Genomic DNA, 27,929 nt, shown 5'->3' on the forward strand with positions numbered 1-27,929 from the left:
CACAAGCATCTCAAAGCACTTGTTTACATCCGTGTCTTCAGTAATAACACCCCTTACGCTGCCCTCTGCACCACCACCACCACCACCAAAGAAAAAAATTAGAAAAGCAGCTGCTGCTGCTGCTGCTCAAGCACAGAGGAAAAGATGGCGGCGGCGGCGGCGGCGGCGGTAGTAGTAGTAGTAGTAGTAGTAGTAGTAGTAGTAGTAGTAGTAGTAGTAGTAGTAGTAGTAGTAGTAATCAAGTGGGCCTTCTTTTACTATTTTTGTTGCCCTTGGCAGGCTTCCCCTCTTGCATCACAAAAGTATACGTAGTAGTATGTAAGATTAATTAAAGATGTTTACTGTATACCCTTGTTTACATTTCAGAAGAGAAGGGGTCTTCTAGCTTCTATATTTAACACACACACACACACACACACACACACACACACACACACACACACACACACACACCTCATTTCTTATGAAAAACAAGCTAACTCAACTCACACAAACACACACACACACACACACACACACACACACACACACACACACACACACACACACACAGTAAGTCATGCAACATAATGGACGAAGAAAGCCGGGAAGGGATGGGAAGGGAAGGCAGCTGGGAGGCTCCCGCCATCGTGACGTCACGGCCTGGCCCGGCGGGGCTGGCGTGCTGATGACGTCATGAACCTGGCCAGGGCCGGCCCGGCCTGGCGAGCTTATAATTATATGTTAAGTAAATAATTTTGAAAATGATCTTTCGAAAAAACGCTGCCAAGTCCAAATGTTTTACAGATTCTGACTTTCACTAACACCAAAAATATAAAGAAATTCCAAACCCGAATAATATGAAAGATTTTTCAAAAGAACTATAAACAAAATGTTGTAACTCTGATCCCTCAATAAAAAAAATAAATAAACATCCACCCATTCTTTCATCACAGGCATGAAACACACTTTACAAGATATGAACAGTCTTTTCAAACACTTTAGAGTGAGTTAAAACTAAAGCTAAATCATTCACAGGACCAAATCAACAAAACATTATTGGAAACTTACCACCGTTAGAAAACAATTCTCCTCTCCGCTAATTCCACTGACCGGGAAGGCGAAACACTTTAGAACACATCAACTATTTTTTTAAAACAACAAGAACTTGATACAAGCTCAAACAAAAAATTTCCCTGGACGGTCTAGAAAATTTGGCGCCAAAAAACAACCGTATTTAACACAAAAAGAGCACCAACAACAACATGCAGCGCCCCACACACGCATGGAAAACACTTCAAACACAACGAAATACCTGTAGAATAGAGATGTACTGATACCGATATTTTGGCCGATTCCGATACCGATACCGATACCACCTAATTGGGCCGATACCGATACTACTACCGATACTGATACCACCGATACCGATACCACTACTTATAATGATTACTGCACTGGACACCAGAATTATACACAATGCACATGATTACAAAACAGAATCGTTACTTTCTTAGTTATGGAATTTTTACATCCTTAGGTTAACACAAGTAACTCAAAAATTAACCTTGCATTAAAATTAATATACATATATATTTCGAGCTTCCACCTATTCCAGTATATATGATATCTTGGAAAAGGCTAACACTACCACTGTTAATTATAAATCAAATAAGAATATGCTGTTATTTACAATAATGCAAAATGCCTAACTATATATATATATATATATATATATATATATATATATATATATATATATATATATATATATATATATATATATATATATATATATACACCAAATCATTTTGTTGGATTCTCAATATCTGAAGTTTGACATTCTTAGATTATAGTTAAAAAAAAAAGCTTTTCACCTGTGTGAACTTTGTGTGGGTGGAGGAGCAGCGTCTGACTGAGAGACAGTGAGAATGCGTGGTGACTCATGACCGACCGTGTGACAGGATGCCGGAGTTCAGCCTATACGCGTTTCATACATGTCCAATTTAGAGGTTGTGGCTTATTACCACAGAAAACAGTATTCTATGACATACGGTAATCACCACGGAAACTTAATACGCCGTATTATATTAATTTGGTATCATCAATATCTTATACCTATCGAATATATCACGAAGTAGTAAATTCCTTTTAGGTATCGGAAGTATCGGCATAAAATAAGCCGATACCGATACACAAAAAATGGGCCGATACCGCCGATTCCGATACCGATACCGATGCATCGGTACATCTCTACTGTAGAAAGCATAAAATCTTACTACTGAGCCCAGATAAACTGTCCTGGAACTAAATCAAATAATCCTGGATTCTGGGCGGGCTGGGGCAGGAATATCCAAGATGGCGGCTGGGTTGTGGAGGGGTCAACCCCCCCTTGTACCTCACTTAAACCTTCACCAAACCTAAACCTGGCCATGGCGGGTGTACCTCAGTGGCTGATATGAAAGCTTAGTAGCGCAGCTGCATGTTGTGGCAATACAGGCGTATAATAATGAGAGATAAGGCATGAAAGGCTGATAAATGAAGAATCCAAGATGGCGGCGGGGTCTGTTGTCGGGTGGATCCCCCTCCTCTGCCTCACATACAAACTTTCACCAAACTTAAACCTGGCCATGGCGGCTGTCTCTCAACGCTGGACATGATAGCTTAGTGACGCGCCTGCATGTTGAGGCAAGACAAGCCTATAATAGTGAGCGATAAGGCAGATAATGGCTGATGATAGGGAATGGGTGGCAGAGGAATTGTTTACATTAGCTAGTTTTTTTTTTTTTTTTTTTTTTTAGTTATACCATGTGGGCTTTTCACGTGAATTTCTGGGCTAAAGGGGGTACTTTTTGGGGTACCTCCTATCTCAAAGCCCACCCGCTAGGAAACCGTTGCCCTGAGTGAGGAAGCCCAACCTACACCGTGGACAGGATTCGAACCCGTGCGCTTGGAGACCCCGCGGACCCCAAAGCACGCACTGTACCACGGCGGCTCTCTGGGCTAAAGGAGGTACTTTTTGGGGTACCTCCGTTGGCGGGTTTCAATGTCCTGGTTGGATTGATAGTGTCAGTGATGGTGTTGTGGTGTGTGGCCATTAATTTTCTGACCTCAATAGATCCTTCCTAATGTCAATAAAATGGTCTAATCGTACACAAATCTCAACGTAAATATATGTCCCAGTATTGAAAGAGTTGAGACACGGAACATATCGATATTCATTCTGTCCTCTAAAAGCACACCTGAACAAGAATAGGGAGAGAGCCAGCACTTACCCTTGCTTAAACAACACACACAGGATAACAAATTACAAACAATAACAAAACAACAGTAACATTTCAACTCACCTTACCAGCACCACCCCCCCTAGCTCTCCTCTCGTCTCCTTTCTCTTCCTCTTCCTCACCATCGTCCTGTTTCCTTCCTCTCCCTCATCTTCCTGTCTTCCTCCTTTTCCTCCTCCTCCTTCTCTCGTCTCCACATTCTCTTCTCGTCACAACACAAGCACACAGTGACGGTGAACGGGAGGAAAGCATGGTACCGTCACTCCACGCATCACACTGTACCGTCACTAAGCACGGCCATCAGTCACGCTACATCACCAGTACCATTATTACATCGCACTATCATCACTGTACCGTCACTTGCATCACTAAAGCACATCGTAACGTTGTCAGAATAATGTACCGTTTACGAACTGCAATGTACCGTCACAACATCACACTGTACCGTCCCTTTACACTTCACTATAACGACACTGTCACTGTACCACGTGGGAATTGAGAAGCGTCATGTGCTCACCAGCCATTGTTTACTTCTGTTCCACCACGAGCCTATCTATTTTTTTTTTATTACAATTGTTTTTTCTTATATTTTCTTAATTTTCTCAGGGTAATAATTTTTGTATAATTCATCTTATTGTTTTTATCATATTTTGTTACATTTCACATTACTCATGCACATCATTTTTTTTTTATGTTTGTTTATTGTTTATTGTTTTGTTTTGTTTTCTAGGTTCTATTCCACCAGTAAATGGTGCTCTACAGGGACTCATACAAAATTATATATACATAGTTGTCCTAAATACATACAAATGAAAATAAAAATGTGAATATATATTTTAAGAGCCTGAAAACCATTGTTCTTTATACATTTGTTCATGATCATATTAATTTGTTCACTTTATTCAGTTGACAATGTTGTAATATCGTAAACTTTCAGGAAGTGCCGTTCCAAAAGGCATTACTTCCGACACCAACCAGAACCACAACCAGGATCCAACGCCAAACGTTTCGCCATAGATTAAATAGAATAGAACACCACTCCAAAAACCGTGTGTTTATTTTTTGTCTAAGCCTCAAAACCATAACCATTATCATTACATTTGTACTGCTATCAAATTTTCACCATAATTGAATCAAATTCACCACCAACTACTTCTGATTGCTGCCAAAATAAAGTTAAAGCGTACAAATATGGCAATAAAAAAGCTTCAATCACTGGCATCTCATAAATCACCCGTAGCATTCAATCAAACAGTTAGAAAGATTCAATACCCATTCAAATCAACAAAATAGATCATTTTCTATATAAAAAGTCATGAAAATATTAAAACTTACCTTAAGGTTTATAAATGGCTTAATGGGAGTACCAGTAAGGCGGTATAATGGCTTCAAGATGGCGCCTGGCTGTCTCATTTGTTTACATCCACACAAGGCGGCAGAGAAGCAAACATGGTGAGTGTGAAGGCGGCGATTTTTCTCATTTAACTGGGAAGTGTGAGTCAGTGTGAGGCTACGGGGAGACCAGGGGGTGTGAGGCGTGTGTGGCGTGGAGGTGACAGAGGAGTGGCGGTGTGGTGGTGAGGTAATGTGTTTTGGTGTAGTGGTCGACTCACAAACCTTCACTTAAGATTGTTTTTCCCTTTCATTTAAAACCTATTACTTTGTCTCCTACGCCTGTTCCTTCAACCCTTTATTTTTCAACCTAGATCTTTCACCTTCCTAATTCCTCCTCTTCTTCCTTTTCCTCTAGTCTAATTTTATTTTCCTCTCCCTTCCTCTTGATTTTCCAGATATTTTTTTCCTCTCATTTCTCATTCATAACATATTGCTTTCTTTCAACATATAATACTTTGGTATTATTGCAGTTTCAACCAAGACACCACACGTAACTATACACATTCACACTTCTGCGAGTATTTCTAACCACATTTTACCCTATCGGAAATTAATAATAACTTCAGGACAGAATTTAGGTTAGGTTAAGTTTTCCCACCCTATAACCCCACTTTCCTGGAGGTCCCCAAGGAAAAAATATAAGATAGGGTATATTGCTTGAAACTACAAATTTACCTTTTTTTCAAACCTTCATGTGGAAAACTATTGAGTATATTTCATTGTAACTCTCTAATAATGTGCTGGGAATTGAGTGGCTGGGTTAGATCATGGCAAGGATTTGAATTCGTTATTTTCTTCCTCATCTCCCTCCATGTCTATCTTTTTTTTTTCATTTTCTTCTTCTCTTGCCTCTCTTTCCCTTTTTTCTTTTCTTCCTCTTCTTCGCCTTTTTTCCTTCTAATCCTCTCCTTTTGTTTCGTTATTTTTCATCTTCCTCTTTTGTCTTTTTTTCCTTTTTCCTCCTTTTATCTTCCTTCTAATCCTTTTTCTTTTACATCTTTATTTTTTTTCCTTGGGTGAGATAAAGACAAGGATTTGAATAAGTTAAGAGGACAACTCATGTGGAAATTTAAAAGCTGGTAATATTTTTCCCTCACTATTCATATATAATACTTACTTGACTTTAGTGGGCCTTTATCATTGCTATGTTGGTCCACTGCTACTTTCAGGCCTTATAGTGTTCCTTTTGTTGATTATTCTGGCCTGGTAGCGAGTCAGAGGTGGCTGCGTGTGCTGTGTGGCAGGGGCGGGAGGTTTATCTGTTAATTCCTGTAGAAATGTGACTAGATTTGTGAACTTGACATAATGGCTCTTGGTGTGTCTAACTTTTTTCTTTTCTTCCTTTTGTTTTTGTTTTTCTTTTCTTCTACATCCATGCCCTCCTGTTTTCTTTTCTTTATATTTTCATCCTGGTTTTTTCATTTTCCTCTTCTTTTCTCTCTCTTCCTCCTTTTTTTTCTTACCTTATCCTGTCTGTTCTTCTTTATCCTTTTTCTTTTCTTCTTCCTCTTTTCTTGTTTTTCTCTTCTAATTTTTTTCTTTTCCCCTTCCTCTTCATATTTTTTTTTTTTTTTCTCTTTATTCTTGCTCATTTCCTTCTTTCTTCTTCTTTGTAGTGATTATACAGTACACATGTTTGACCAATATAATGTAATAATGTATGTGAAGGTGAAGGTGCTCACTGTTACTTTGTGTTGTGGGTGTGTGTGGCCAGCTGCCCCTGTCACTGCTCAAGACGGCGCAGAACCACCCCATGCTGGTGGAGCTCAAGAATGGGGAGACGTACAATGGCAACCTGGTCTCCTGCGACAACTGGATGAACATCAACCTCAAAGACGTCATCTGCACCTCAAGGGTCAGTGTGTGCCATGTCTCCCTCAGGCTGTAGAGAGCAGCATGGGATGGAGTGGGAGGGATGGGGTGGTGGTCTGGCAAAGTAATACAATGAATGCTGTTGTAAAAAGCTAGTTTACATTTCTCCAAAGTGGAAATTCTCTCTCTTTCTCTCCACACACACACACACCTCTGGTCCTGTGCAGGATGGTGACAAGTTCTGGAGGATGCCGGAGTGTTACATCCGCGGCTCCACCATCAAATACCTGCGGCTGCCAGATGAGGTGATTGACCTGGTGAAGGAGGAGGTGGTGGCGCGGGGCCGTGGCCGAGGGGAGAGCAGAGGCCGCGGTGGTCCAGGCCGAGGCCGTGGTGGCCCTGGGAGAGGTGAGTTTGTAGTGCTGATTGTTGTGATGACATTCTTTAAGGTCTCTCAAGCCAATTTGTCACCATTCATTTGGAGAAACTACAAGTCAGTTGCATAATCTGTCACTTCAGTTGTTTTGTTTTCCGTCTCTTTATCCCATCACGCTGTGGTGTTGGACGTGTGCTGACTTTCCTCCACTCCGTCTGCCCTGCACCAGCTCCTCACTCACTCCCAGCAGGTCCATATCCTGTTGGATGCACTTCCTCCATGTTTTCTCATCTCTTCCCACTGGTCTCCTTCCACCACTCTTGATGTACTGCTTCTTGATCTCTTTACCTGCCCTCACCAGCCCAGTCTTCCCTGAGTCTCACTTCCTGCTTGACATTGCCTCACAATGGTCATTTCTTCCACCAGGTGGCTTTGGAGGGCGTGGGCGTGGCGGGCCACCGGGTGGTGGCGGCCGCGGAGGGCCGGGGCGAGGTGGCATCAAGAAAAAGGAAGGATTCAAGTAGCTATTAGATAAATATATTATTTATTTTGTTACAAGAATTTACAGCCTAGGGTGTGTGGTTCACCTGGTGGTGCTGCCTTCACCGGCAACCTCCTTTGCCACCACAGGACTCGTTTCAGTATGAAATACATGAAGTACAAAGAAAATCTTTGTAGCACTGTTAACATCAATGTTTGGTTGTTATACATAGCAAAATTACCCTCAGTCTTATCACTATGAAGAGATGCACCTTTGCTAACTCTAAAGCCATTAGCAGACATAACCAAATTTTCTATTTCTTTTGATCTGATATGTTTTTCAATTTTTGGTGAAGTATCTATAAATACCAGATAATCAGTGTTATGTACACTTAATATCAAAGTTTATAAGTAAATGTGGGGATGCAATTTTTTGTTTTATTCCATATGATATAAAAAAAATGTGGTCTATGAAACAGAATATGACAACACTTGAGCTTGAGAGTAACACTGCTTTGGAAGAGACTCAAACCCTAAAGATACCATTACTTGCCCTCATCTTAACCCTTATCACAATTGTTTTGAAGACTTCACAATAAATAGAACAGATCTTCCATCACTATAGCTTACAGTCATCAACTCCTAAGATGACACAAATATGCACAAAGTACAAATGTTTCACTGACTGAGCTCAGCAGGTTTTATCACTATCTCTGAGCACACCAAACATGAAGGAGGAAGTCAGGAAGGAGGCCTGAAAGACATCAAGAGGCAAATCTAGCCAATGGAGCTCCTATGAAGAAGGAAATGACAAACATCACCTGCTCTGAGAAGGTAATAATAAGACTCAGTAGCCATGACAGACCCCAGTAATGGATCCGGCTCATACTGCTCCAATCTATGTAACACTCACCACAAGACCACTTCTCACCCTCAGAGTTCCTTAAGTTACTGCCACAGACTTAACAACTACTACACAATTACTACATACAAATATTTAAGGAAACCAAATGTAGAAGAATGTAAAAAAATATCTTAATATCACAGACAAGTTGCTTAATGTTAATATGTTGAGTGGTTTACAAATAATGTAGTGTATCCATGGGATCCTTTCAGTGACATACATACATAAGGCACAGACACAGCACCACAGCAAGGGCACACACACACACACACACACACACACACACACACACACACACACACACACACACACACACACACACACACACACACACACACACACACCATGCCAGCAGCAGTTCAGTAAATTCTGCTTGTAATGATGCTTCCTGAACCACAACTGAACTCAGTCAAATTGAATGTCTCGCCAATTATTCTGAGGCATCTGTCTTCACTGAGTGGGGCAGTGCCATATACAGAAACCTGAACTAAATCACAGCATTGCCAAGACTGAGTATTGGGACACACACTTGTTCCTTCAGTAGTCTGTGAAGGAAGGCCACACTCTGTCCTCCTTGTCTTAGTTACTGGTAGATTCATAAATGCTTCCTTTGGTGTTTATTTCATTCAAGTATCAACAATGCATTATTAACATTACCCACACTGAAGGATTAGCAGCTTCCTTTTCTCCTTATCAGTGACTGCCTCATTATGATACTGTGGCTTATTTATTAATTTTCGTTAGCCAGTCAAGACTTGGCCACTACCAGCAAACTTATTCCAATAAAAAAATAATAAATATATATAGAAATAAAAGTATATTGCACAGAGCAAGTCACCTCCATCTGAATACTGCTTAAGTTCATGGAAGTTGTTTAAGATAAATAAAATTCTTAACCACTCACATTACCAGATCACCACCACAAAGCACAGGTTCTTTGCATGCTGCACCACCCACAGCTGACACACTCCCCCTAAAAAACTTAATGTAATAAAAACTTCAGAATTGTAAGTGTTGAAATTCTAGCACAAAACACTCCACTGGTGTCATCCTGAAATGCACCTTATGACAGTAATAAGAGAAACGTGGTGTGCCTTGACAGCCACAAGCAGCTGATATGAACCTGTATGACCACCAGCTGCTCCTCACCTGTCACAACAGTGTGGGAGGCACAGGTCAGGGCAGCATGTCCTCCCTGAACCGCCTGGTGAGCTGCTGCTTCACGGCCATGGCACGCTCCAGGGACATCCTGCCCTTCTCCTGTATACACTCTGCTGAACTGAAAATACAGGAAAAAATTACTTTCTACACAGGAAGACCTTCTGAATTTCACAAGATATTTCTTTAAAATGAGTAGATATATGGAGTTAGCAATGTTTTAGTGCATATGTGCATTCATCAAATGTTCCCAAACAGACAGTGGGCAGTGTTACCTGTTGATGAACTCCCTGACTGTGGAGAACCTCTGGGCCAGGGTCAGAGCGGTGGGGTAACCAATGTTTGGCAGAGTGAGGTAGAACTTTGCCATCTGCAACAGACACATACTAGACTCAAACAATCATTCAACGCTGCCACACTTATTGTGGCGTGTCCATGCCAAACATGCAATGTGAAGTGATTACTGGAACCTACTTGTATCTCCAGACTAAGGAGAGCAATTAAAAAAGAAAGTATAGGTTGGACCTCCCAAATCCAGAATTCCATAATCCGGCATAATTTTAATTTGTGGGAATAATTTTAAATTCCTGGAATAATGAAAGTTTGCCTAAACGCCGCTACGACGCGTTGGTGCATGTGTTTTCTGTATCCTTCTGTATGTATATTTACTTGTACAGCTAATATATATCAAAACAATGTTACAGTTATAATACAGAATAACTAAAATTATACAGGTGTCTTAGGGAGCTTACTTAAGGACCACCAGTCGTCCAAAATTTTCTGTAATCCAGCAAGCCTCAGGTCTGGGAGTTGCCGGATTTGGGAGGGTCAACCTGTACAATTCTTCCACTTCCTAACCCAACAGTGACATCCAGGTAAAATACAAGTGTTGAAATAACCATAATGAGTACGTGATCTCTCAACCAACAACATGCTGAACTACACTCAGTCAGTGACACACAAATATGTTAACAAATATTGCCACACACCTGTTGCCTTTTTTTGGTCATAGTAGGTACAACTGATATCTTAAACCCTCTAGTTTTCTCCTGTAGAAGTAACTGCCACAACAAATGAGATGTTTCTTCTGCAACAAAAAGAGGTACAAAAACATGAAAGCTCACAATTTAGATAACATAGAAATATCAAATATGAAACAAACATGATCATCCCAAAGTAAATGTTTACTTAAACAATCAAGGTCTAACTAAAGCAAATGAGAATAAACAAACTAATATCAAACAAGTCAATCAATATATTCAAATCAATGTGAATGTCTAAAACAAACACAACAAATATTGAAAATCTGTGCACAAAAAGTTCTTGTATAAAGTTGAAAAGTGTGGGAATGAACTGCTAACCAAGTGTCCCAGTGTGAACTCCTTGCTGCCTCACTCTGACTAATAAGAGTGAGAAGTGTTGCCATGGACCACTGAGTAAGAGTGTTGGAGGCTCAGAAGTGTTGCCATGAACCACTAAGTCGTGATGCAGTAAGAGTGTGGGTGGAGGCTCACCTTGGTCCTTGGAGTAGAGCACTGTGAGGGCTGTCACCTGGATGCAGGCACACACGATGGTGTCCTGGTAGCGGGAGCGTGCCTGACGTGCCGGGCTGCCCCTGTCCGCCTCATCTTCCACGATGAGGACGGGTCGCTCATACAGCTCCAGCATGCCCTGCACTCTCTCCACCAGGCGACTCCTGTGCTGGCTGCTGCTCAACACTGACACACAATGGGAAACACTCAGTCTCAGTGTTCCCTTCCACCTTGCACCACATCTCCCAGAAGGGACAGGGAGGGGGATGTGGGAGGGAAGGAAGAAGGCAGGCATATGACACATGTGTAGTCTGAGGCAGCTTTAATCAATGACAGCTGCCACGATGAACAGCTGTCACTTTTCATAGAATTATGGTTAGTAAAACTGCTACATCAAGTGGCTTACTTGTGGCAGGGAGCCTGGCCACAGCCATGCGCGTGGAGACAGCATAATGAGCGTGGGTGAGGTGGACCACTGCGGTGTGGGCCTTGTAGCGCAGCCTGAGCCGTGACAACACATTGCCCCCACTGTTCACTTCACTCGAGTCAACCAGAACACCCACAGCTTCCTGCAACACACACACCAACTTTATACTGACACCCGACAGATGTTGTAATTTCCTCCAAATCATAAACCACATCAGGGCATTCCAAATACACAACACACTGCAAGACACAAACAGACACAGTACCTGCGGCGTGCTGCTCCCTGAAGACTGGCTGCTGGAGAAGCTTGAATTGTAAGGCTCGGCAGAGACAAAGAAGCTGCCGGCAGACACGTTGAGTTGAGGAGAGACTGGCAGGAGTGAGTGGCAGCCACCCATGGGTGATGTGGGGCTGGCTAGCAAGCTGGAAATTATCGATACCTCTGGCCTCTCACTAATAACCTTCCCAGTGGTGTCCTTGCTTGTCCCACTCCCACTCCCACCACCACCACTAGCCCTCTCTTGGTGTCCCACACTCCTTCCTACACCATGAGCTGCCTGCTGTCCACTCACTGCACTGCCACCTTTGTTTGTTGCTTGCTGAACATAATTGCTTTTACTGACTCGAGAACTTGTGCTTTGAGGTCTACTGCTGCTCATAAATCCTTGTTCACTTCTGCTGGTGACAGGAAGCACTTTGTCAGACTGCTTGGAGGGGCCTGGAGGTGGTCTGAATGGTTTTGATTCCATGATTATCTCTAAGTCTACTTTGTCATTAAGACTGTCTCTAGAGCAGCTTGGTGTGTTCTGGTTGCCAGCCACAGCAGTGTTCCTGACTTGACTCCTTCCACTCAGCCCACTGACTTGATGCAAAGGCTGTGTCCTCCCCACCGGAGCCTTCACAGGACTACGCTCATTCTCTGTGTCTTCTTCACTTGTTGATTCATTCAGTATTATTCTTTTTCTTTTTGCTTTATTTCCAGTGGCAGCATCTTTGGTTTTCTTGGAGTTTCCTTGATCCTGAAGAGCCTACAAAGTAGTAATGTGATGTGAGAACCTTTAAATCTCATGGTAGAAGTTGGACACACACACACACACACACACACACACACACACACACACACACACACACACACACACACAGACATACACAACCCACATAATATACAAACAAACACACACATTTATGTTTCTATGTCATCTGTACTGATTCTAATAAGCAAAGAATGGGAGAGAACATAAGCACAAAGGATTCAAGAGTTGAACATCAAGGAAGAACACAAAACACACACTGGCAAGAAGCACAAACACAGATCCTGGTGTGGCCCGGTCCTGCTCCTCACCTGGTTAATGATGGGGTCCTCCGCCAGCATCGTCTCCCCAATGTATTCCGTGTCGTACTCCACAAAGCTGTTGTCCACCACAAAGCTGTCCTCGCCCTCCTCACCCTGACACACACAACACAACAAAATAAATTGGGTTCAGTATAAGGAAGGTGAAGGAGATTAGTTTAGTGGTAGTTTGTGTTTGTGTTTGTGTGTGGGAGGTGAGGGTAATTACAGTTTAGTTATACTGTTGAACCTCAATAACTTGGACCCCGATAACTCGGATTTCGCGATAAGTCAGACTCTGATTGGCACAGGGACTAAATTCCGAGTTGAACTGCTAGCCATTTATTATTTTTCTATATATATAAAAAAAAGTTCACTTTCATGTATGTATTTTGTTTTCTATTGACATTATCAAAAATCTAATTCCAACTAAAAATTGCACTTTAGTTGCAGTTTAAAATGATACCAAACAAAAGTCAATCAGAGTTTATACCTATTTTGTGAACATTTTTGTAAAAAAAACACTTCTCGAAATATTGGCTACTAATGATTTTTTATAATTCAGTCTTTGTTTTGCTATTTTTGTTCATCTAATTGTCATGAGATTTTCACACATAATTGTGTATACAATAGTGACTTCCTGAAGCATGATAAGATGATAATGCATCAGATCCCCACTTCTCTAGATAATATTATTCACTGGTTGGTGAGGGATGGGAAGGTGCCATCAGCAGCATCATGACAATCTGCTGTTTTACTACTGAACTGAACACTCTCTTAGTCATTATCAGTGTGTTGAAGTGAGACAATGATACAATGAAGTACAGTAAAACATCAGCTCATGACCATAATTCGTTCCTAAATCCTGTTCGTCACCTGATTTGTTCATCCCCTGAATCAATTTTTCCCATAAGAATGTATTGAAACCACTAATCCGTTCCAGATAAAAAAAAATCATACTTTTGTCCATAAAACCCATTCAAAATAGACCTTTAATGTATGCATGACATGAACGAAATAATTATAAAAAGCCTAAATTGTTTTACTTACCTAAATGCTATCAAAATGATAATAAAATGAATAAAAAAGAAAAGGTTATTTACTGGAGAGACTGGACGCTGATGGCATGATGGAATGGAGGAGAAAATCGTGGTGGCATGGAGATTATGTTATGTATTATTTTTCATATGTTCCTGTTTCTATTTTCTTTTGTGCTTATGTTTTGTTTGGTTGTTGTGTGATAGCCGGATTGGCTATCACACAAATGGTTCGCCTGCTGTGAGCCGATTAACCGTGTTTGTCCCCCGAAATATCGTTCGTCCCCTGGGTCGATATATTGACAAATTTTTTGGTCGTCTCCCGAATTGTTCATCCTTAGAGACGTTCGTCAAGCGAGGTTTTACTGTATGTATTTATTACTCGTCTGATCCAGATTTATACTTCTGTCTCAACATAATCTTTTGTAATTGTGTCAGTGAGTTATGTGATGTATGGTGGTGATGATGAAGGTAGTGAAAAAAGAGTGTTTGAAAAAATAATAGCAGTCTTATGATGTAGAGAGATGATAGAAAAGGGTGGCAGTGAGGAGTGAGGTGAGGCAAGCATCTTGGGGGAGGATATAACACAGGTGAGGGAGGGGAGAGGAGAGGCGAGGATTCAAGTAGCACAGTGTGTGTGTGTGTGTGTGTGTGTGTGTGTGTGTGTGTGTGTGTGTGTGTGTGTGTGTGTGTGTGTCTCTGTGAGACAGCCAGACGTTACCCTGGAACGAGCTCAGAGCTCATTATTTCCGATCTTGGGATAGGTCTGAGACCAGGCACACACCACACACCGGGACAACAAGGTCACAACTCCTCGATTTACATCCCGTACCTACTCACTGCTAGGTGAACAGGGGCTACACGTGAAAGGAGACATACCCAAATATCTCCACCCGGCCGGGGAATCGAACCCGGTCATCTGGCTTGTGTGCGCTGTAACCACTGAGCTACCGGGCCGTGTGTGTGTGTGTGTGTGTGTGTGTGTTTCTAATCTTATGTAGTACTAGATATATTTGATTTCCCCCTTACATCAATGAAAAAAGAAATGAAATGAAAAATAATAAGGACTGTGATGCATTAGAGTGGTTCTTTTATGGGTGCATTGCTCACCTCACTGGCGTTTGAGTCATCGAGGTAGTCGTACTTGATTTGGGGAAGGTCAAGGTGAGCCTTGCCCTTCATAGGACTCACAACTGACCTCAGGTAAATGGCCCTCATACTGTAGGAAAGAGGTTCAGTTCAGTCAACAGGAGGTTCTTTATAACAACTCAAGCCACTCTCTCTCTCAGGCTCATGTCACCTGAACCTCAAAATACCTCCTTAAGATATTCAGCTAATAAGATTAAGCACTTTTTATGTAAGAGGGAAAAGCTGGCTAAGGACAACATAAAAAAAAAAGAAAAGAAAAAAAAAAAAAAAAAAAAAAAAAAAAGGCCTACTTAGTTGCCAGTCCCCTCGCAAGTCTAAGAATTGGCAAGAAAAAAGAAAAAAAAAGTTAAATATCTTGAAATCTCCCTCTTAAATTATTTCAATTCATTGGATGCTAAAAAAAAAATACAGAAGCAGATAGAGTTCCAGAGTTAACCAGGATTAATTTCAACTTCAACAATATATATTTTAAAGGTTCAAAAGTAAAAAAATAAAAACTAGCCTACACATAATTGACTGCTGCTGTACCAAGACTTTTATCATAGGTGAAGGAGTTTACTGTACAATGGGGTACCCAAAAAGTATCCCCTTTAGCCCATAAATTCCCGTGAAAAGCCCACATGGTAAAAAAAAAAATAAATAAATAAAATAAATAAATAATTAAAAAAAAAAAGGGGGGGGGGGGGGAAGTGGGCGGGTGGCAGTCGTAGATCATCACTCACTCTTGTGCATTGTCCTGTGTGAGGTACGTCCCATCATCCACAAAGCTGCGGTCGTAATCTTTCTCATCCTCGCTGGACTCATCGCTGGAAACACCCACAGCGTCCACTGATATCTCCGCCTCATCATCTAGATACTCGAGCCTCTGAAAGAACACGGATTCTGGTAAGTTTTTGTTTGTGCTTTGAAGCGGAAAGGAATCATAATCACAGTGAGTTCTCGGCTCATGCTTAAACTCTTGCCACAGCGGTTATGATGCTCACTGTGCTTGTCACTGTACGTTCCCTTTACTTGTTACTGATTGTTTTCATTATTTCATATTTACTGTATGTCCCCTATGCTTTACTTTACAGCTACAAACATTTCTACATCCTAGATCATGACTTCACAGTGCAGCATTAGCATAGGCGAGTGATGCTCCAGGTGCTTCTTCAGGCTGGTTCTGACCTACACCAAACATCATTCAACAATGAGGTTTAAGAATAGAACTCATAACTGAACGGCTCCCTGTACACTTGTACTCGTAGGTAGTGAGAAAGGTTGCTCTCAAAGCTCCCAGCACAATGACTCAGGAAAGAAAAGAGAGCAAGGTGAAGGTTAATCTTGTCATACACTACAAAAATATTCATGAGAGCTTAACAACAACAACAACAACAACAACATTAAACAACAACAAAACAACAAAAAAAAAAAAAAAAAAAAAAAAAACCCACTTGTGAAAGTTAATATTTTCCAAGACACTTATGTATTTAAGTGAAATTTATCTGAAGTTTGAAATAAATCAATGTCAATCTATTAACCCCTTCAATACTGGGACACAATTTTACCTTGAAATTTGTGTATGATTAGATCATTTTATTGACATTTGGAAGGGTCTATGAAGTCAGAAGGCTAATACCCAGAGTCTTCATTATTCTAATCCCACACATGAGTTTCTGAAGCTGTATAAAATCACCAAATAGTAAGCAGAATGAATATGGTAAAACGTCACGGTACTGAAGGGGTTAAATCAACAAAAATCAACAACAAACACTTCTCAGTGAACAGTCCATACCCTCCTCTTCTTCTTCCTCTTCTTTAGGATACTATTCACTTTCTGCTGCTTGGATGGAGGGTGGCCGGGACCTTGCACAAAGTCATCATCTTCATCATCAAACTGACTCCTCATCTGCTCCGCCACGGCCCTCCTCACTGGAGCCGTCACACACGTACTGACGGTGCTGGTTCTGCTGCTTCCCGAGGTGGTTGATGCCTTGGACACATCTTTCTCTGAGTCACTGGTGAGGATGGAGTCTTCCTGGTCAGACCCCAACACATGGTATGCCTTGCGCTTTCTTGTAATAAGAAGCTGTGTCTCATCTTGGGTTGGTGACATGAGTTTACTACTTTCTCTTAAATTAGCTTGTGTTGGGGACATAAGTTTACTACTTTCTCTTATATTAGCTTCTGTTGGAGACATCAATCTGCTGCATTCTCTTATATCAGCTTGAGTTGGAGACATTAGTTTGCTGTTTTCTCTTATCTCAGCTTGTGTTGGGGACATAAATTTGCTACTTTCTCTAGCATCCTTTTGTGGTCCATTTGAAAAGAGTCTTGTGGTGAAGAGGTCTTTGCTTCCTTCATGTGTTCTGTCTGCCTGCTCCTCACTTCTATCAGACATTGGATACAGAATAGTGCTTGAATTCTTACTACTTCCCTCACTTCCACAAGTCACACCATTCACACCACGATGTACTTCCATGAGTTTGAGCTCTACGTCTGCAAGGAGAGATTCTGACATTTCCTCAAACTCATCATTCTCTTCAGTGCAAAAAGAGACATGCTTTTCCTTGACATGCTGCTGTTGTTTCTTCTGTTCAGTAGCATCATTACTTTTACCAGGCAGGTTTGGGCGAGTTCTACTGAAAGGCAATCTGGGACCATCACGAGCTTGAGTACTGGTCGATGTGCCAGGAAATTCACACCTGTCACTCTTAGCTCCTGTTTCGTGATGACTGTTCCTACGCAAACTCAGCTTAGACTTTGATGACAAATGACTCACTGACTGCCTGTTATTCCTCTGCACTTTTTGGGATTGAATCGGTGAAGGTTTTGGAAATACATTAGAGGTGGAGGCCTGCTGTGTACTGCAATCAGATTTGTCATTCATGAAGTTGAGAACCTGTGTTATGCTCAGTCCATAGCTTGAATTGTTAAGGTCTTCTGGTGCTGGGGACTTGGCTGTGGCTGGCTCAACACCAAACTCTGCCATGTGTTCAAAGAGAGAGCAGTCCTCCATCAGATCAGGAGAGGTGCTGACAGAAGCTTCAAGAGATTTATTGCCCTCCTTGGTGGATTTCACTTTGGCATCCTGAAAAGCCTGCTCACTTCTTCCTCCACGCACAGTGTTTGTTGTGTTCATCTTTCCTGGAATGATGTTTTCTCTTCTTGATTTCTGAGATGACTGAGGTAAATCTCCTGAGTGTGAAATGTTACTGCAGCCGATGAACATCACGTCCTCTTCATCTTTCTCCTCAGGTATTTGTTTCCCATTATTTTCCTTTAAGTTTGTTGTATTGAGGTCTTTGAAAAGAAAGCTGGAATCATTTTTGCATTCATTTTGTAAACATTCAATATCTTTTACTTCATCAAATTTCTGATTAAGATTACTTTTTGGAATTTCATGTTTATTAGGTTCAAGAGCAATTTCCTCTTCCCTGTGTGTTACATCATAAGATAATTTCTTAGGAAGGGTTTTCCTACTTCCTTCTACAACAGGAATTTCATTAACAGCTTTGGATTTGTCAGCATTGGTGATCTCAGCAATGGATTCTGACTCAGGTACTTCAGGCTTGGCAAATCTACTCAGCTTAGACCTGAATCTGTTGCAGGGGTCCCGACACGGGGCAGCCTGCTGGGGAGTGTCTTGCTGGCCCTTACCTCCCCTCATGGAGGAGTGACCCACACCACTGGGGGAGGCACTGCTATCCTTCCAGGGTATGGGAGAAAACTCCCCGACAGCAGACAGTCCAGGAGTGAACTTCTTGAACAAGCGCTTGGAGACAAGCTTAGGAGTTGAGGCAGAGTGCTGAGTGCCACCTCTGCCAACAATTGGAGATGTGTCAAGTTCCATCAAGTTTGCAGCATCTCCAGGAGTAATAAGAGACTGGTTTCCACTGTCACTAATATTTGTCATGACCTTGTTTTTGGTACACTGAGATTTACCAATAACTGGGGAAGTTTCTACAATTCTGAACAATGAAGAGTCTAGTTGTTGTTCATTGTCATCATTATCATCTATTAACCTGCTGGCAGCATTATTAGCATGCTTACTGGCACCAACAGTCTGAGCCACCGACACAACCTTAGAACAAGACAAAGCATTAATCTTTTGTTTCAATGGTGACATTTTCTTCTGGTTCCTTGTCACCCATTTACTGCAGAATTCTAAGGGTTCTGATGGACTGTCTGGTTCTTCTATCTCTTCATCATCACTGCTTTGCGGAGGACTCAGCAGGCCAATGGACACAACACTTCCACTTGGTACAGGTAACAACAACTGACCTTTAGTGTCACCTGGTGTTTCATCTTCAATCTTTCTGGTGTGGTTCTTGTTAAGTATATTATTTCTGCTGGGCTCCATCTTAGCCAGAGATTTATGTCTGTCACTCTGAGACACAGCTACACTCTTTGGTGTGCTTTGAAAGTCATCATTGTCATCCATCAGACATATCACATCATCATCATCATCATCACCATCATTATCTCTCACCTGCACAACACTGGCAGTCCCACCACTGGTCTTAACACTAGCCTGGCCTGGCCCCACCACTCGCCTCGTTGTGGCTTCCTCTTTTGAGTGATTATCCTCTCTGTTCTTTGCCTGGGACTGAGTCATCTTGCTGAACATGTCAGTGATGAGAGAACTCTGCACAACCTTTGGTTTCTTTCTCTTATTCGTAAGAGCATTTTGCTTTCTCTTCCTCTTATTCTCTATTTTGTCTTCTTGATCTTGTCTGTTGTTTGATTTTTTGAAGTCAGGACTAAGGTGGTAAATGTCCTCATCATCTGTTGAGAAATTACCATAATACATGAAAATATTATTGGGTTTAGTAAAAATCAAATATATGTACAGCATATACTATAAAAGAACAAAGTGTGCAAGAAAATATTAATTTCCACTGTATCATACATTATAGCAACACCTTTTTGAAAGAATGAAGGAAAGGCATGACAAAGTAACAACAAAAGACAATCCCCGCACCTTCCACATAAGCCTTGTCGAGGAATGCTGCCATCTCCAGGCCATACGGGTCCTCGTCAGCACCAACAAGCTGCTGCAGACCTATGAACTCTGTCACCTCCACCAGGTGGCGGGTGAGCGGGGAGTGGCCCACCAGGTGAGTTTTCTGGGGGAGGGTCTGCCACGGCTGGTAGCTGCCCAGGTTGATGTGCCTCTTGCGGTCAAACGTGTACTTGGAAGCTAGGGGAAGAAAGACAAAATGCACCACAGCATCCAAATCAAGAGAAACGAAGGTCTATTGTGAAAACCCTACCTAGGTATAAGCCAGAGTCATTGAAATGCTAAATTGTGTACAGAAGTTTTTGTTTTACCTTAGGACTGATTAGCACTTTCCTAAGGCGTCACACTCCTACATGGTAAAAGAATGCAAAGCAATCACTCACTAACCAGACACAAAGTGATTGGTGGCACCTACCATCCAGACACATGAGGGAGGGAGGAGGAAGTGTCCTGATGTCCTCCTGAGGCACCTTGTTGTTCCTGCACCACTGCCACTCCTCCTGAGACATCCAGGATGCTCTCTGGCCAGCCTGTGGGATAAAACAACACTCAACACACACTCATACCACTTGTTGCACCACCACACTCCCACGCTTTATCATTAAATTTACTTGTGTCTAGAGAAGAGGCTGAAAATGGCCTGCTTTTCAATTTATCCATCTATCTAAAAGCTATCATAAAAGTAAAAAGGAGGCCAACAGGATGCAATGTTACAATTCAATGTATCCACAATAAATCAACATCATCAATACAGTATGCAGAGAGTGATGCAGAGTGTTCAAATTTGTGTTACCTAGACAGCACTGCAAAAGGCACCTCACCTTGGAGGTGGCAGCGCTGGTCCTTGACATCATGGACAGAATGGAGCCCCGGCCTCTGGGAGTACCTTTGCCAGCCTTAATGTTGGTCTTCCAGGCGTCCACCTTCATGTGCAGCTTGAGGCAGGATGGTGAAAGACCTGAACCACAAAAAAAGGAATAAACTTCAATATTGTTTGGTCTTCAATAATGAAAATGCAAATGTAAAAGGTTACCATTTCTCAGTAGTATGTCAACTATCAAGAAGTAAGCTTCTGCAGTGCTGATAAGTGGAGACAGTGGTGTTGTCAGAGCAGTGAGGGGGAGTGTCACTGCAGCCGCGCCTCACCTGAGGGCACCATGCGGGGGCTGCTGGGAGTGAGGTAGCGGGCAAGCTTGCTGGTGTTTGCTAGGGCATTGTTGATTGTCTTCTTCTGGTGCTGACTTGCATTGTAATTCTGAAATGAAATGTAAATCATATTTTTTTCATTATAAAACAGTACTTATTCTTGTCATGAAAGCAAAGAAAAATCTGAAACTAACTGCTTACCATTAAGAAATGAATCAGTCTCACCAACAAGTCCACAAGTGATCAGTTCATCCCAGACACCAAAACTCACCTGCTCCTCCTTACCCACGGTGACCAGCACCACGATGCGGCCCTCGCGCTGTCTGCCTGTGCGGCCCATGCGCTGCACCAGCCTGATGGGAGACTTGGGGGCATCATAGCACACGATCAGGTCCACATCTCCAATGTCCAAGCCTGAGGGGAAGACAGTGCTCTCTGTCTTAACAAACACACAAACAAACATGCTCACACTTTGACAAAACAAAATACTGTGTGAAGCTTTCCTCTCTGCACAACACAATTCACTCACCTTCCTCTCCTACACATGTGGAAACTAATGTGTTGTAGTCGCCTCCTCGGAATTTGCTCACAACCTGTTGGAAGGTCAGTTCTTTATTAGGACGTTAGAACATCAAGAAAACTTTATCTTGGTTATTGCTCAGAAAATTTGTTACAAGAATTCCAAGTTCAGCAAAGCAACCACACTAAGGTCTCCACAAAGGGAGGCAGCCTAGATAGCAGTAGTAATAATGAACAGTAAAGTCATACTGTACCTCAAGCTGCTTCTTCTGTGACAAGCCCTTCCTGCTCTGGGAATTGGTGCCATGGCCGATGAAGCTCATGGCTTTCACAGTTGGGTGGTGTTGCTGCAGCATCTCTGTAATCTCCATCACACTCTCCCGGTACTGACAAAAAACACCAAGTAACACATCACCATGGAGAGGCTACACCTAAGTGCTGCTCTTCAAATTTTACACACTCCTGACACTGTGAAGCAGACATTCATCCCCTTCTGGCTGCCTTCACCAGACTAACACTTCAGTCTCTAAGCTACCATTTTAACAGATAACCTCAAACAGCCGTCTGGAAAACAGCATGTAATACAAATTGACTGAGTGTTGTCAGGATAGTGAAGTTTTATACAAATACAGTATGTCAGGGCAGCATTAACAGCAGTGTACAGTACAAGTCTGCAGCCAAGCATCACTAACCTGTGAAAATATTATGATCCTTGTTGACTTTCCCTCATTGGCAAACTTTTGGTGATGTTCAAGAACAATTTCCTGAAGCTTGGCCATTTTAGGATGACTAATGACAAAAGGTGCCTTGGAGGTCCCAGCACCACTGGTGGGCTGCGGAGAGCCAATCTGAGGACAGGAAAGCACTCTACTGAGGCAGACACCTCTCACCACTACTCTGCACTACAAATATAGTGATGTGCATCTATCTTGGCACTTGTCTGTCATAATATTTGTATATGATTTATAGAATACTTTTTTGTTTAAAATCAAAATACAATAAGATAAGATAAAAAAAATATGAGACAGGTGTTAACACAAAGATATATTAAGTAAAACTGTTATGTATACAAATACTACAGATGTGTGTGCACTACACTAACACAATCTGCTGGTGCTTGATAGTAAGCAAGTTTGTGAAGCAGAGCACCACAAAGCTTCACAAATGATGGATATTCAGCTTACCACAGAGAACAGTCCTGACTGGTTCTGCTTTGAGGGACTCATCACACAATCACCTTCAAACTTTTTTGAAAGATCATTCATTATTGACTGAAACAAGTTGTTGTTGCGCAATTCTCCTCGTAAAAAGTAGTTACCCTTTTCCCCATTCAGTGCTTCTGTTGAACAAAACAGAAGAATTATTTGTCAAAAGCAAATTTCAAACAAAATTCTCTCACAGACAAACAACTGTTGTCAATCATTGGAATTTCATGAGCACAAGTGAGACCAGTAAAAGTATGTCTTGCATAACAGGCCACAATAGGATTAGGATGGCACACCTTTCAGAAATCTGTAGAATGACCTGGTGCCATGCTGCAGCATCAGCTCATAGGAGTGGTAGAGGGTCATGCACATGGCAAACAGTCCCTCTACCACGCCAAGCTTGCTGTGCGGCAAGTTGCTGGGAATGTTCTGTCGGAAACACTCGCGAGACTTGAGCAGCTGCAAGAAAGTTACCCATGATGATCTATAATTACAAAAATAAAAATGGCTAAACAATATATAAAAATGAATTAATAAAAAATAATAGAACTAGAAATTCAAAGGTAGCATACCTGGAATTTTGTTAGTGTTGTTTCATCTCTGGTATGCAAGACATTTAAATCCAGCAACCTAGTAACATACATTCGCAGAACCTGAAAACAGGAAAACAACTCCAACTTAAACAGTAATAAAATGGCACTGATGACCAAATGAATCTTTTGCTACCAGCCAGCCTTGTAGCATCAACAAAAATTTAAGAAGAGAAATAAGATAGTCTGTTCTTCTATAGTTCATAAGTTAAATAGCCCTTCTTATGACAGTGCTGGCTATGAGACACACTGGCAACAATTGACTTAAGCACAAAGATCATGCCATGACACAGCAGGCAGCTTGAAGGCAACAAGAAGCACACAGCAGCACACACCTTGAGGTACCTGTTCTTGAGGGTGGTAAGCTCCTCCCCGAGGGGCACCACCATCTTCTGAACACTGCGCTGGAAGGTGTACGCCTGGATGTCTGGACTGTCCTCACTGCGCAGCTCCACATGGGATATGTACAGGTTACTCAGCACCTGCAACACTCTGGCGTCAGCATTCCAGACACAATGATGAGACAGTCAAGGCCAAATAAAATTACTCCAGCCTTAAGGATCACCTTCACCTACCTGTTTATTTGAGTGTATTATCAAGACAAAAGTACAGAATTTTCTCACCTAAGCACCTGCAACACACTGGCATCAGCATTCTAAACACAGTGATGGGACCATCAAGGCCAACCAGTTATTCCACCCTTAAAGATCACCTTCACATAACTGTTTATTTTGAGTGTACTATCAAGACAAATGTACAGAATTTTCCCATCTAAGCACCTGCAGCATTCTGGCATAAACATTCCAGACACAGAGATGGGACTGTCAAGACCATCCAGTTACTCCAGCCTTAGAGATCACCTAGACCTAATTAATTATGAAATGAAATGCCATTTTGAGTCTTCTATCAAGAGACAAATGTATGGAATTTTCTCACCTGCTTGACAGCCATCAGATCAGAGCCTGGAGTTGCCGAGAGAGCTAGAATGCGGAAATCATGCCCGTGTTCCTTCAACTCACGCACAACCTGAAAGTAACGTGAAAGAGTGGCATATTACTCCACAAATGACCCCTAAACCCCTTGCTACTAAGACTAGAGAGAGAGAGAGAGAGAGAGAGAGAGAGAGAGAGAGAGAGAGAGAGAGAGAGAGAGAGAGAGAGAGAGAGAGAGAGAGAGAGAGAGAGAGAGAGAGAGAAACACATTCCACCACTAACAATGGAAACAAAAACACAACAATGAGAGTAACACATACCACCACACGCAACAACTAAACCATCTAGTAATACAAAAGGTTCATGTTCCTCCTATAACAAGCCCACCTGGCAGTAGGCATGGTTCCCCAGTGCCCGGTGAGCCTCATCCAGCACCAGACACTTGATGAGCTTAGCCGGGCAGCTTCCTCGGCACAAGTCATTGGTCACCACTTGGGGTGTTAGGAAGAACACTCGCTTTGTACACCACTGCTCTGTCCTCTTCTCTGGATTGAGGGTGCCTGGGGAGAGAGAGAGAGAGAGAGAGAGAGAGAGAGAGAGAGAGAGAGAGAGAGAGAGAGAGAGAGAGAGAGAGAGAGAGAGAGAGAGAGAGAGAGAGAGAGAGAGGAGGAGAGAGAGGAGAGGAGAGGAGAGGAGAGGAGAGGAGAGGAGAGGAGAGAGAGAGAGAGAGGAGAGAGAGGAGAGAGAGAGAGAGAGAGAGAGAGAGAGAGAGAGAGAGGAGAGAGAGGAGAGGAGAGGAGAGGAGAAAAGAGAGGAGAGGAGAAAAGAGAGGAGAGGAGAGGAGAGGAGAGGAGAGGAGAGGCGAGGCAAGGTGAAGAGAGGAGAGGAGAGATTAATTACTATGGTGTCCAGTAATAGTAATGCTAGACATACCAAACCAGAGTAAGAGGCTGTATTTATTTAACTATTTCATTTATAATATGTACAGTGGCTATTTTTTCACTTGAATTATAATAAAAAAGTAAAATGTAATCATTAACTGGTACAAAATTCAGCAAGAACTCACTTTTGCATTTCATGTGTACAAAAACAACATTAGTGGAAATAAATGTTCCTTTGTGTTCAGATATACTAATTCACACATTACTTATTTGTTTACTGAGGAAAGACAAATAAATCAACATTATGAACCATCTATATAGAACTTCTTATCCCACTCCACTATATTTTCCTTCATAAGAAAAACAAAAAGAAACATGAAAAGAAAGGAAGTCTAGTTAACATTTTTCTTAAGTAAACAAAAGATTATCACCAGCAGAAATATACATGTTTATTTTCAGTAACATAAACAAATAGTCACGAGGACAATTGAGTAGTGAAGGTAGTGGACAAATCTCAGTTTGACTCAGGAATACAAGGACGAGTATTCCTGGATCAACCTGAGACTGTCCACCACCTTCACTACTCAATAGGCAAATAAATGTAAGGAAACAACACAAACTTTTCCTTGTGTCTGACAGCCTACACCCACACCACTCACCAGTCATCTGGGATATGTCTTCCTGTGGGATGCCCATGATGTTGAAGCACGCCTCAATCTGCTGGGAGACGAGGGGCTTGGTGGGTGCCATGAACACCACCTTGCATGATGGGTACCACCGGTAGAAGTTGTACATCACCACGGCTGCTATGAAGGTCTTCCCCAAACCTGCAAGGGACTCTCTACCATAACTAATTCCCTTCAACATGAACCATAATTTACATGCACGTGGTAAGAAAAAAGGTACTGGTTCTTTAGGAAATATCTAACTGTTATTTAATGTAATACTGACTATTGTATTTCATAACACTGCACGACATCTCTAATACCAATGCTTAGCTGGAAGTTGGTAAATAATAAACTACATGTATATACTGTATATGAACACATTATAATTTTTTTTCCACTGAGAATAAATTTCATAAAACAATATCAAGAATGGTACTGAAAAAATAATTACACACAAAAAACATTACCTAACAACATTACAAATAACACTACTGATGAAAAATAATTACACACACACACATACACACAGATTACTTATCTTCCAAATCTAATCATTCTAAATATCTTAACCATGAAATTGACGTAACAAAACAATGAATTAGTATAGTGGCAATGAAGGAGATCCTGCAGCCATTGCCTCACCAGTGGGCAGCGAGATGAGTGTGTTCCTGTAGAGGGCGCTCTCCACCATGGAGTACTGGTAGTCCCTCAGCGGGTAGTTCACTGGGTAGATCCATGTTGAGCCCGCCTCCACGTCAAAGTGTGGCAGTCTCTCTAATGGTGCGGACTGAGGCAGTGGTCGTGGTGGTGGCCTCCCCACCTGGAAACTTGTTGATGGCTGTGGCTCCTGCTGTCCCTGTGTCTCCTCTATCCTGGTGTGGTGAAGGTAAGAGGTGACACTTACAGACCTGTACGGTGACTGGCAACTAAGTGAGCCTTTTTTTTTTTTTATGTTGCTTTTAGCCAGTTTTCCCCTTATATACAGAAAAGAAGCTGCATGCCTGGCCACTCATACATAGATATATTTACAAGGCAAGATAACCAAGAAATATTCAAGTGAGTGACAAGGTTATTAATTTTCAAGTCCATATTTCTCAATTCCTCCCATCATGTAACAATCTTTTCAGTGACTAATGACTTGTGCTGGGATAAACGGAAATAGAGACGAAAATATTGAATGTTAAGAGAAAACATGATGGCTATTTCTCATTCCCATTTCCCTACCGCCACTTCCATCATCACCATCACCTTAATCCACACCTCGAAGAAAAAATAAAACGTAGTGAGGTACAAATGAAAAGGGAAGAGAAGGATAAAAATTCAGTTACTAGGATGCACAAACACGAGCAACTTAACAAAACTAAATAAATAGCTACAATCTCTCTCCCTCACCAGATGCTATCCTCAGAAATCATGGAGAATATTTCATCGTCATCTCCAAACAAGTCTTCTTCCTCTTCCTCCACACCGCCATTCTTCCCGCCTTGCCTTTCCCTGCCATGTGAGAACAGTGGGCCTTCTCTCTTCCTCTTATCCATCAGAGCCACGCACCAGATCCATGGAGCGAGGCATTAGAGTTTACGTGTGTGTGTTTGTAGTGAACCGCCCTCTTCTATACCTGTTCCTGTTTTGTTCTAGGTGGGGAGGAGAGGGAGGGGGGGAGATAAGTATTCTGTTTTTGTAACGGTGCCTATATTTTTTCTATTTTTTGTTTGACTATATTGTTCTTAAGTTCTTTTCTGTCTTTCTTTAGTCTTCAATAGTTTTTCATTTGTTTTTCACTTATCATTATTGTTATTCAGAAATTTTCATATTTTTGTTCTCTTCGCACTTAACTACACAGAAACACAAATTAATACATTCAATCGGATGTTTATCTACTCATTACTTTGTGCACACAAGATAACAGCAAATACGATAACATTTTTAGCTCTAAATAGCTGAACACGAGGCTACTCTCATTGTAACCTCTTGACTTGACCACCGACAGATCCTAACATGCTCGCGTCTGTACTATGATGTACTGTAGGTGTAGGATGCTTTCCTTCTGTATGCATGGGAACTACTGCACACAACAGAGTTTATGCAAGGCCAAGATATGAAAAGAAAGTCAAATAAAGTACT

The 27,929-nt window shown here is 41.8% G+C and overlaps 2 protein-coding genes across 5 annotated transcripts; one reads left to right on the plus strand and one right to left on the minus strand.

Annotated features, from left to right (window-relative positions):
- Nucleotides 1–437: 437 nt before the first annotated feature.
- On the minus strand, nt 438–27,460 carry LOC123511872 (Fanconi anemia group M protein-like). Of its 3 annotated transcripts, XR_006676971.1 has the most exons (28): nt 27,198–27,460; nt 26,448–26,677; nt 25,797–25,964; nt 24,644–24,816; nt 24,261–24,350; nt 23,660–23,806; nt 23,307–23,387; nt 23,031–23,193; nt 22,714–22,868; nt 22,222–22,377; nt 21,784–21,915; nt 21,540–21,603; nt 21,282–21,424; nt 21,011–21,119; nt 20,686–20,822; nt 20,280–20,394; nt 19,826–20,044; nt 16,637–19,629; nt 15,585–15,727; nt 14,824–14,932; nt 12,689–12,793; nt 11,613–12,374; nt 11,327–11,489; nt 10,903–11,106; nt 10,378–10,475; nt 9,664–9,758; nt 8,489–9,509; nt 438–453 (listed from the first exon to the last, which is right to left on the minus strand). XR_006676971.1 is itself a non-coding variant. In XM_045267924.1 (27 exons), the coding sequence occupies exons 1-27, from the start codon at nt 27,341–27,343 to the stop codon at nt 9,407–9,409; spliced, it is 7,203 nt and encodes a 2,400-aa protein (XP_045123859.1). In that variant the 5' UTR covers nt 27,344–27,460; the 3' UTR covers nt 7,374–9,406. The 3 variants fall into 3 exon arrangements, 2 of the variants coding, with proteins under 2 accessions (XP_045123859.1, XP_045123860.1); XM_045267924.1 differs by lacking the exon at nt 438–453 and having other exon boundaries at nt 7,374–9,509; XM_045267925.1 differs by lacking the exons at nt 438–453; nt 24,261–24,350; nt 24,644–24,816; ... (1 more) ...; nt 26,448–26,677; nt 27,198–27,460 and having other exon boundaries at nt 7,374–9,509; nt 23,670–23,788.
- Nucleotides 4,624–7,755, plus strand: LOC123511873 (U6 snRNA-associated Sm-like protein LSm4). Of its 2 annotated transcripts, none has more exons than XM_045267926.1 (4): nt 4,624–4,715; nt 6,373–6,513; nt 6,698–6,878; nt 7,273–7,755. In XM_045267926.1, the coding sequence occupies exons 1-4, from the start codon at nt 4,713–4,715 to the stop codon at nt 7,368–7,370; spliced, it is 423 nt and encodes a 140-aa protein (XP_045123861.1). In that variant the 5' UTR covers nt 4,624–4,712; the 3' UTR covers nt 7,371–7,755. The 2 variants fall into 2 exon arrangements, with proteins under 2 accessions (XP_045123861.1, XP_045123862.1); XM_045267927.1 differs by having other exon boundaries at nt 4,708–4,845.
- Nucleotides 27,461–27,929: the final 469 nt, after the last annotated feature.

Source organism: Portunus trituberculatus, chromosome 32 (genome assembly GCF_017591435.1).
Source record: "Portunus trituberculatus isolate SZX2019 chromosome 32, ASM1759143v1, whole genome shotgun sequence".
Taxonomy (NCBI): Eukaryota; Metazoa; Arthropoda; class Malacostraca; order Decapoda; family Portunidae; genus Portunus; species Portunus trituberculatus.